The sequence below is a fragment of the Mizuhopecten yessoensis genome, unplaced genomic scaffold (genome assembly GCF_002113885.1).
Source record: "Mizuhopecten yessoensis strain PY_sf001 unplaced genomic scaffold, ASM211388v2 scaffold9963, whole genome shotgun sequence".
Taxonomy (NCBI): domain Eukaryota; kingdom Metazoa; phylum Mollusca; class Bivalvia; order Pectinida; family Pectinidae; genus Mizuhopecten; species Mizuhopecten yessoensis.
In genome coordinates, this window is record NW_018408310.1 from 374,230 (window position 1) to 385,790 (window position 11,561).

The 11,561-nt window shown below is 36.3% G+C and overlaps 2 protein-coding genes across 2 annotated transcripts in view; one reads left to right on the plus strand and one right to left on the minus strand.

Annotated features, from left to right (window-relative positions):
- LOC110459057 (katanin p60 ATPase-containing subunit A1-like) overlaps window positions 1-3,475 on the plus strand; it is an 11,039-nt gene extending 7,564 nt beyond the window's left edge. The window contains exons 9-10 of the mRNA XM_021511104.1: window positions 975-1,119; window positions 1,925-3,475. Of these exons, the coding sequence (XP_021366779.1) occupies window positions 975-1,119; window positions 1,925-2,123 (344 nt within the window). The 3' untranslated portion in view covers window positions 2,124-3,475. The remainder of the gene's footprint in view (window positions 1-974; window positions 1,120-1,924) is intronic.
- Window positions 3,476-4,153: 678 nt separating this feature from the next.
- LOC110459058 (activating molecule in BECN1-regulated autophagy protein 1-like) overlaps window positions 4,154-11,561 on the minus strand; it is a 29,747-nt gene continuing 22,339 nt past the window's right edge. The window contains exons 9-14 of the mRNA XM_021511106.1: window positions 11,516-11,544; window positions 10,993-11,132; window positions 10,464-10,747; window positions 9,824-9,880; window positions 7,725-7,864; window positions 4,154-6,848 (exon numbers count right to left, since the gene is read on the minus strand). Of these exons, the coding sequence (XP_021366781.1) occupies window positions 6,680-6,848; window positions 7,725-7,864; window positions 9,824-9,880; window positions 10,464-10,747; window positions 10,993-11,132; window positions 11,516-11,544 (819 nt within the window). The 3' untranslated portion in view covers window positions 4,154-6,679. The remainder of the gene's footprint in view (window positions 6,849-7,724; window positions 7,865-9,823; window positions 9,881-10,463; window positions 10,748-10,992; window positions 11,133-11,515; window positions 11,545-11,561) is intronic.

Genomic DNA, 11,561 nt, shown 5'->3' on the forward strand with positions numbered 1-11,561 from the left:
TACATACCCCTACCCACAAGTATATATACATACCCCTACCCAAAGGTATAAATACATACCCCTACCCACAAGTATATATATATACTCCTATCCAAAGGTATAAATACATACCCCTACCCACAATTATATATATATACTCCTATCCAAAGGTACATACCCCTACCCACAAGTATATATACATACCCCTACCCAAAGGTATAAATACATACCCCTACCCACAAGTATATATACATACTCCTACCCAAAGGTATAAATACATACCCCTACCCACAAGTATAAATACATACCCCTACCCACAATTATATATATATACTCCTCCCCACAAGTATAAATACATACCCCTTCCCACAAGTATATATACATACCCCTACCCTCGGGTATACTAACATGCCCCTAGCCACAGGTATATATACATACCCCTACCCTCGGGTATACTAACATACCCCTACCCACAAGTATAAATACATACCCCTACCCACAAGTATATATACATACCCCTACCCACAAGTATATATATACATACTCCTACCCACAAGTATATATACATACCCCTACCCATAGGTATATATACATACCCCTACCCACAAGTATATATACATACCCCTACCCACAGTTATAAATACATGCCCCTCTCTCTCTCAGTACAAGTACTGAATCCTGCTGTTATATATAGTTTGTATCCTGTTAAAGCTATGTTCCTACATTGCTACATAGAATTACTGTAATCTTATCACCACATATGAAGTTGTTTGCTGTAACCCTAGTGCTATTTGTGCAAGTAAATGCTGTATTCAAGGTATGAATATATACTGTATAATGACCGTAAAAACTTGATGTTTCTTGTCTCAGTGAATGTTGATCTATATACTCTAAGGGAGTGTGTTTATTAGGGTTCATGTATAGGTTCCTTTTGTTGACTATAAATGTTGCCCTAACAATGAGCTATTGTAAATGTTCTGGGTGTTAAAAAAATGTTAACCTTGACTTGATAGCTGAAGGTCGTGAGGAGCTGTTGAAGATCAATTTGCGAGAAGTAAAACTGGCCGACGATGTGAATCTGACTGCTATTGCGCAAGAGTTGACGGGATACTCTGGTGCTGATATCACCAACGTCTGCAGGTAATGTGTTGTAATCATTAAAATTAATTATCCCCTCGCAACGAAAGTTCGAGGGGATCTAGGATTCCGCCCGTACGTACGTTACACTCTTTGTCATCACTCTACCGACTTCATTCCTTAATGGAATTTCATGAAACTTGAAACCAGTGTTAAGTATGACAATATGTTGAACAAGTTCCGGTTACTGCGTTAAAGGTCAAGGTCTATTTTACTATTTTTACCAAAAAACCAACTTCATTCCTTAATAGAGTTTCTAGAAACTTCATACAAGTGTTTGGTATAGCAATGCCTTGAACAACTTCTCCTTTCGGGTTTGTTGAAGGTCAAGGTCACTGTTACTATATTCTGAAAAAAATGTGTGAATGCGAGGGGATTTGTATCACTTGTGATGCCTTGTTTTTGTTTTATTTGACAGTTCTGTAATTTGTGTATTTATCCTAGTTTAGTTGTAAAAGAAAACAACCTTTGTGCTGCATACAAATGATTTCCAAATTTTTAGCTGGATCTTTTCCAAACTTCCTGATACTATGTGTGTCAGAGTGAAATGATTAAAGGAATTTGTATAATTTGGATTACTACCCCACTCATACACTTTTTAATAGCCATCCACATTAACATGTGTACTTTGTGAGGAAACTCAAAACAAAAGAGTTGAGAAGTAAGTGTTATTTTCTCAGTTGAAAGACAATGTACTTCTTGCTTTGGATTATAAAACATCAATAACACAAACTTTGAAAACTGACATTGATGATGTGGGTCTCTTGTTATCAGTATGCTTTAAATTCCTTTTATTGTGATGTTATAGAGATGCAGCTATGATGTCATTCCGGCGTAGAATCACAGGCCTGACCCCTGAGCAGGTGCGTCAAATTCCGAAAGAGGAGCTACAGTTGCCACCAACAATGGAGGATTTCAAAGAAGCAATAAAGAAAGTCAACAAGAGTGTTTCTCAAGCTGATCTTGAGAAATATGAAAATTGGATGAATGAGTTTGGCTCAGTCTAAGCAATATCAATCAGGAGTTCTTCTGCACAAAAAAAAAATTCATTCTGAGCTTTGAAAACTATTTGCGATAAAAGGGCGTTTAGGGCTTTTCAGTTAATGGAAAATATTATGGAAAAGTTGTATCTGAGGAAAGTTGACAAAAGAGTTGATGGACAGACCTGGAAATACTGAAGTTGAATGAAGAATCCACCGTAATCTGAACCAAACTGTTCCCGTCTTTTTGTGTTTGTAAGTTTTGATTCTGAACTTGAAGATGATGTATATTTGATAAGAGTGGAGGGCTTATCAACTACAAAGAATAACAGAAGTACAGTGTATTTATTAACAATGTTTGATATAAAACTCTGTGATACCTATCAACTGTGGACAGCTAAGAATATAATTGTGTAGGAAGATTTATGCATCAAGAAAAATATAAATCGTAATTCCTTTTTGAGATTGTTGAAAGTGCTGTCTGTGATTGCATGGTCTTTGCCTTACTATTTAGTTATGTCCAAATCTCATGATGAATTTTCCAAATTTGGATCCAATGTAAACAAATCGCTTGGGTATCGAATTTAATAGTGTACATACATGAAGTAAAGAGGTACGGACATTGATGAAAACAAAAGAACGGATGTGTAACACATCTGCATAGGAATATTTATGTTGACAGTTCACAAATTTTACTTTGCATGCAACAGATGATTGTTCGTCATTTAATACTTGCACTTGGAATGGTTTCGTTGATATAGTTCAATCATCCATTATATAAATGAAGCTAACTTCTTTCAGAGTACAGTAGAATCTCTGGATGGTGGCCGTCCAAATAATGCAGATGTTTCAAGGACTGCCTGATCTTTGTTTCAAAAGTTCCTATTATAAATAGGTATTCTTTTGTCTTTCCGTTAATATTTACATACCCATCACCATAGGTCTGAGATTGTTTGATTGTCTATTTCAACATGTTTCTTCATGCATACACTATTTATATGTAAATTCTTACCATTTCCATTTATATAATGTACATAATCAATTTTCATATATAAAATGGTGATATTGTCTTTTGTATGTATTGTTGTGTTTTACATGTTTGTTGTTGAGAAGTCAGCGAAGAAAGTCTTCCGAGTCTGACTTATAACCGTTATCCCTGTTAAATTGAAGAGGCCAACAGTAGAATTAAGATCACTTAAAGTTTGTAGATGTTAACCCTTTCACCCCTATGTAACTTGAGTGAACTCTTAACATGCATTAATTCGGAAGAGTCCATTATGGTCTACAGTGGTGAAAGGGTTAATTACAGATGTATATTGATAGTTCCTCACCTTAGCAAGCTACAGGCTGCATATAAAATACTCCATACTGAACTTGAATATTAGAATTCCTTTAACACATTTTGATATCTCGGAGCTTGAAAAGTGGGTCAATGTCGTGCATTTCGACTAACTTTGCAATGTTCAACCCTAGCCAACTACAGGCCTCATATCTCGACTCATAATGTGACATAGGTGGTCCCACGTCAGTTCTGATGCATTCTGTACCTACAAAATATATCTGTATTGTTTGATGGCAGGCTTGCATCCTTGCATATGGTACATGATGTGTCGATGAAATTTATCTGCATGCAAGTACCATTCTAAACAAGGTACATATTACTGTCAACTTTGATTAGTTCTTTATTTGTGTGACAATGCTCGTAACTGTCACCATTCCAATATATGCTATTAATGATACTGTATTAATATCGCCCCGGAATATCCCAAGGTGTGTGGTCTACTGGCGCAGTGAATAATGCACTCGCCTTTCAACAAGACGACCAGGGTTCAATTCCCCGATAGGATGTGAAAAGGTATGGTGTCACCTGCCTGACCATGTGGGTTTTTTCTGGGTTCTCTGGTTTCCTCCCATATTGAGACCCCCAGCACACTAATTCCGGCCAACAAGAGTAATTAATATATGCTGCAATGAATTCTTTCATGATTGTTGTAAAATGAATAAAGTTTATATTAAGATACTGAAGTGAAAAAGGAATCAAAACAAAATAAATATTGTTTTTGAAACAAAGTAACGTTTTTATTTTGAAGTAAGTTGAAAACAAATAAATGAACAATATAAGTTGTGTGCAACATAAATTGGCCAAGAGTACATTTGCATGCACAGTGGCTGATAGCTGTTAGAAGGGTTCCTAGACAGGATAAAGTTAAATCAATCAAAAGGTACCAAGCAGAAAGAATAGAAAATCTTCCTTGACCATGAAATGCCACTCTTGACAAATCGTATATAGGCACCAGAAAGTCTGGCAATACTAAGGTAAATAATAACAATGTACTAATAAAGCATTAGGCAAGCACACAAACACTCACACCAAGGATGTCCTACTCATATTCTCAAATACCTTATGTAGATTGGACCCAAATCGTTGGCAAAATCGGAATAAGGAATTTCAATAGGCAATACTAGTACAGCACAAGAATGATTGGAATAGGACAAATTACAATAAGTCAGATTGTGCCTCTGTCATAGCCTAACAAGGAACTGGTCCTAAATAATTTAACCTCATGCACTCAACTTCAAACACTCCACAACAAAGCATACATTAAACTTTCCTGAAGTAAATTTTTGGGCTAGGTGTGCAAACATACAAATTCTTACTTCAATATAAATTGATCTCAATATGTTAATAGGCCCTTTTCTTTGCTTTTCATATTACCAGGTATGATGGTGCTGTTTGATAGTTGTCCAAATTCATGTTTCACAAACACTTTGGTCTCAATAATAACTGTTACAGAACTTATTATAAACCCTTGCTATATCATGATTAGATGATTAATTACGGGTTTAGTCCAAATTAATGAACATTCTTGAAAGAATATGTGTCCAACAAACATTTTAGACATCTTGCAAACAAAAACTATAGACATCTCGTTAACAAAAACTAGAGACATCTCGTAAACAAAAATTATGATCCTTTGTGTACAAATCCTTCCCCAATAACTGGACTAAAAATTACTTGCTTTATCGCTACAAATCATTTCCAACGGACGCAAACTATCATAGAGCTGTTCACATTTTCCATGATAAATACATAACAATGTCACTGATTCTGAAATAAATATGCAAGGCTAATAAAAAAGTCAACCTTCATCTAATAACCCCAGGTAAGCTCAAAAATCCCATCTCTCAAAATTTTCGCGAAACACATACAATGTCAAATTAAGGAAGCTAGTACATTGAAGCTCACTTTTCATATAAAATTAACAAGAGATATTTACGAGTTCCAATAATTACTTCACTTTTATCCTTGTTTTTGAAACGGGCATTTATTTGATTAAAGAATGTGTGTATTATTCCATTTTTTTTCTGCAAGACTAATTTATATTCTGTATTCCACATTATGGCAGGCCTGTAAAGCACACAAAACAAGACTAATTCTCTTACTTAAAATAAATTAAGAATTTTCACAGCATGCAGACTAAAGAAAGTACACATGGGAAAAATGCTCAGGAAATAAGATAAAATTACTTATAATACGTTACCAGAATGAATATCATAAATACATCATATAAATTAACACTATACATCATTTGATCAGAGTTGACAATACAATGTACTTACAACTAAGTTGTACATACTATGAGATTACGTCAATCAAATACAGCAGAATTTCAATCAAAATATATCTGCACCAAATATTCCCTCTTAAAAGTCCGTGCACCAATATTATCATAAGATATGGAAAACAACAGAAGCTTCAAGCATCACAACGGTGAAGTTTTCTGATTATGCAGACACCAATAAGAGTTCAATATTCAATAAATATTCCCCTCCCCCCCCCCCAAGTATGTGATTTCCCTGTCCCAAACATGTGATTCAGAGGATTTGAAACCATGAATAGTCATATACCAGTATTTATCACCTACAGGAATAGAACAGAGGTTTTATATATAATTACTACTACCGGGTAAGTGTATATTTTTTTTCCAATAACCAACACGTTTCTATTCCAAGCTAATTAGGAAATCATTAATCAACTTTTAGAGGGGTCAGACTACCTGCATAATTTTGAAAAAAAAGAAATTCCGACAGAATTTTGGCAATCTAGCTTATAATCCATAAAAAAAAATCACCAAAAAATATCACCAGGACATCAGGTCTATCTATTTTCTTTCATCAATGGTCAGATATTCTAAACAACATCACTGAAGTCAGCTCCAACAATAATATACTAGTCTGACTCAATAACATGTTCTGAAAAAACCAAGCAACATCGCTTCTATAGATACAGGGGTGAGTTACTCGGCTGAGTTAATGCCCAAATTCATCTCAATATGATAACTAAATACATTACACTACAACAAAATTCTTAGCTCATCGGTTCATATGTAAAGGTATGCTATACAGGGCTGCCTGTGATAGTTCTTTCTCACTCCCCAAAAAAAATCAGTAATTTTGGATTGAATGTTCCTGGTGCTCTTCTGGGCTGCACCTGCTGTCCAGCTCTCTGTCCCCAATTCCTTGAGTCCGTGTTCCAGTGCTGTGCAATGACACACCACATGGCCCTGCTCCGTGTCTCTGTTTTATTCAGTCTGCGTCCCAGCGCTGCGCCGCTCGGCCGTCTGAGTTCCTATACTGATGAGAGGGACGGCAGTGGAGGACAGACCCAACATGTGCATCAGGTTTCGCCTGATGGACGTCCCAGAAGTGGTAGTATCATTTGGTTTCTCCTTCTCCGACTCTTTCTTAGCTCTGTTAAACATGTGAATGTAAAACACATATCAACAAACTATTCTCTCATAAATATTGACATAATTATTTTTACAAATTGACAAAAGGATAGCAATTTTCCAATTTCATGAAAAAACATGTACATGTAGAACATAACAAAATGACAATAGCTACAATTCATATCGGAACATCTCTATCGATCAAGACCAATTCACATCGGAACATCTCTATCAATCAAGACTGATTCACATCGGAACATCTCTATCAATCAAGACCGATTCATATCGGAACATCTCTATCAATCAAGACCAAACAGTTCTGATTCTATTCGGATTCTTTGAGACAATTACCTGGGCGATGTAAAAAGGGTTGATTTCACTCTATTGTAATTTTGAGAAAAGCCCTAAATTGATGCAGTGTAGACTGTAATTTTGAGATTCAACTCTGTAATGTTACTTGACTAGAAGTGTTGTTAGCATGTTGTATTTATAAGTTTACCAGCAGTAAAATAGCATTGCTATTATATGAAGCTTGAGCAAAATGCTGCCACATTTTAATGTTGAGAGAGATTCATGGCATCACATTGTTACTTGTGATATTATATATGAAGAATACTAAATTTAGAGGATAACATGGCAAGAAACTTAGATACAGTAGTTCCCACATTCACCTGATTGTGTTTTATATATGTCTGTCGTCACATGAATGTTAAAAATCTTACAGAAAATTCCTTCAGATAGACTATTGTTGTGATGTTGACCAACGAAAGACAAATCAGAAACTCTAATGGTGACAGAATCTTGCAATATCCTGATAACTGCTGTAATACATGTAGCTTGTCTGTGTTCCCTGAAGAAAGACGTATTCCAATTTTTCCCTAATGAAAATGTAACCTACCCTGGCCTACAGATGTGTAGGTCTCCTCTGTTCGTCCCGTAGATGATGCCATCACCAACTCCTGGTAACCAGCGGGCCGAGTTCACGCTCACATGGGTACGAATGTCCATATCACACGGGTGCATGATGTCCGACACATGCTAAATGAAAAGTAAAGAAATATTCACTTGCTCAATTACATAAAAATATTTCGAAAGTAATAATATCAATATATCAAGTTTTTCCCCCAATTTGGCAATTGGTATATTTCAGGGTTTTATTAATAGTATACATTGAACAACTAAAAGTGTTGTCTGAGGTATCAATGCCTCTTTGATAACACAAGAATGACACAACTAGCAGTCCCCTTCCTCCAGGAAAATTTACCAAGAAGAGAAGTTTTGTGTCTAAAGAGTGCAGTAAAACAAATATCATTACAGGAAGAAGACAGCAAAACATGTACAACAATGATTGTAGCAGTTCAGGAAATGTTTCTGTGTGACGTTTCAGTGACAAGTACAATATGTACCCTGTCATCCTCGATAACTAGGGGTTAAGCTCACGTTCGCTCTCTACACCTCTGGAATATGTCATAGGAAAATTGAAGGCTCGGTATGGGCCACCTTGTAGATGAGACAAGAAGACTAGTTTGATTCTTTGATGTACCTCAAATGAATCTCGAGGTCATGTAACGGTAAAAATTGACAGGCTTTGAAGTCGGGCTTCTCTCCTTTGCAATCTTCAAAAGACAGGTATCAGTCTAGCGATTGGTCAGGTGTTTTTTTACCCGAGACCAATCAAACAGCTATCTTCGTCCTTTCTATTTTGCTATGACATATTCCAGGGATGTAGAGCTCTAGAGCGAAAGCGAGCGTAACGCCTGGATATCGAGGATGGTACCCCGTTACCTTCATCAGGGTCTGGTCACTGTCTGAACATTTACTGTATACTGTCCATACTTACTAACCCTAGGAAAATGTTCCAAACATATCATTACGATGTGATTCATACCTGTGTCGATTTCTCTCCTGCCAGCTCACTTTCCATCTTGTACACTTGTGCTACAAGCTGAAAATACAAATGAAGCTATGCATAACAATTTTATCAACAATTTTGGGAAATAAGTAAAGAATATTCAACATAACCCAAGTGGCTATGTGAACCAAATACATGATAAATTCTACAGAGTAAATTAATGTTCTACTTTCTTGTTTTAACGACTTGTTATTGCTCCATTAATTGATTGGTAAATTAAGTAACTTTAACAACATGGTGTAGTCTTATATTGAGCTATAAATAATTGTCCCTGTATGTACGTGCAACGAGATATGAGACATTCCAAAATTAAGTTCTATCCAATAAACAATCTGTATCAAGCCTTCTGGAGATCCATGGAGAACAATATACGGTGAATTCCTTGCCAAATGGCTGCTTCATAAAACTTGTAACACTGGAGAAAACAACTGAGATCCTAGGCTCACAACGTTTCAGAACGTTTCCTAGTTTACTCGGAGGGTTCTGGTACAGAGCCTCTATAAAATAATAGTCAACCATTTGTCTGTCAACATTCTAGATTTGTTTCAGTTCTGAATGTTCATCTGACCTTCAACTATTCAGTCAAATTTGTTCCTATTAAATTAACTATACTGACCTGATTAGAGGTAAAGACCCATGATAGTCTTTTGGCAGCAAGTCCAACCATAACAAAATTTGTCCTGGGAGATATGCTCACGGAGATNTGATGAGACAAGAAGACTAGTTCGCTTCTTTGATGTACCTCAAAAGAATCTCGCTGTCGCGCAACGTTAAAAATTGACAGGCTTTGAAGTCGGGCGTCTCTCCTTTGTAATCTTCAAAGGACAGGTATCAGCCTAGCGATTGGTCAGGTTTTTTTTACCCGAGACCAATCAAACATCTATCTTCGTGCCTTCAATTTTGCTATAACATATTCCAGGGGTGTATAGAGCGAAAGTGAGCGTAACCCCAGGATATCGAGGATGGAACACTGTTACCTTCATCAGGGTCTGGTCACTGTCTGTACATTTACTGTATACTGTCCATACTTATATTACTAACCTGAGGAAAATGTTCCAAAATAATCATTACAATGTGATTCATACCTGTGTCGATTTCTCTCCCGCCAGCTCACTTTCCATCTTGTACACTTGTGCTACAAGCTGAAAAAACAAATGAAGCTATGCATAACAATCTTATTAACAATTTTGGGAAATAAGTAAAGAAAATTCAACATAACCCAAGTGGCTATGTGATCCAAACACATGATTAATTCTACTGAGTAAATTAATGTTCTACTTTCTGGTTTTAACGACTTGTTATTGCTCCATTAATTGATTGGTAAATTAAGTAACTTTAACAACATGGCGTAGTCTTATATTGAGCTATAAATATCTGTCCCTGTATGTACGTGCAACGAAATATGAGACATTCCAAAATTAAGTTCTATCCAATAAACAATCTGTATCAAGCCTTCTGGAGATCCATGGAGAACAATATATGGTGAATTCCTTGCCAAATGGTTGCTTCATAAAACTTGTAACACTGGAGAAAACAACTGAGATCCCAGGCTCACAACGTTTCAGAACGTTTTCTAGTTTACTCGGAGGGTTCTGGTACAGAGCCTCTATAAAATAATAGTCAACCATTTGTCTGCTAACATTCTAGATGTGTTTCGGTTCTGAATGTTCATCTGGCCTTCAACTATTCAGTAAAATGTGTACCTATTAAATTAACTATACTGACCTGATTAGAGGTAAAGACCCATGATAGTCTTTTGGCAGCAAGTCCAACCATAACAAAATTTGTCCTGGGAGATATGCTCACGGAGATGGCGTTAGGCCCAAAGCTTTTTGTAAAGAGGCACTGTCCTCGAGACTCTGGCACCAGGGAGAAGATAGCTAGGATGTTGTCATCCGGGAAACCTCTATGGCTAGGTACAAATGTTCCCAGTAGGGTGCGGTCTTGAGAAATATCACAGCTGGCATCATTATGGAGTTTACAGTGAGGAACAATCACGTCTACTGTGGCTGGAAATATGACAGACATATAAAAGCATATAAAAAGAAAACACATGTAGTTATAAATAATTTACAGCTTGTAATGTATGAAAAAGAGGACAATAACTGACAAAACAGCAGGTTAAGCATGCAGTAATTTACAGTAGGAAGAATGAGCTTCCTGGCCCATACCATGTCTGCAATGTCATAAGATTAAGTGACAAAAACCCAGCGAAAGCTTTTTTTTCTTTCTTGTTCAGGTATGTAACACTTACGATCAGTGATGTCGGGTATGTCACACTTGGTGAAGTCCCAGGCCTGTATTCTGTGGGTGTGGTTGATTATATTATTGGCCACCGCTGGCTCCCCTCTACCCATGAAGGCACCTACAACATGAACATGGTAATGGATAAACCTGATATGTGAACATTACCTGGCCATTAAAACTTTATCACCTTAGAATTTAATAGTTGCCAGGTTTTTAATGATGAGCTGAACTATAACAAAATAACTGGATATAATCATAAGACTTGAATACATAATTCATTTAATTGTTCCAGTAATAATAGAATTTAAAGTCACTTTACTCTTAGAAGTCAAGACACACACTTATCAGTCTTTGATATCTCATAAAGTTTTAAAATTAATTAACGAATAACTAGGATTATTTTTGAAGTTATGCACTTTATACTAAACAAATTGTGTGCTTAATTCGCAGATATCTGCAATTCAATGTGTTTCTTTGTTTAAACTCAAAATGCTCTGAAGAAGAGGCTCACTACAATGGAGTTAGGGTACATTCGCATATCCGGTTTAAACGGTTGAACCTGTACAGAAAACGACA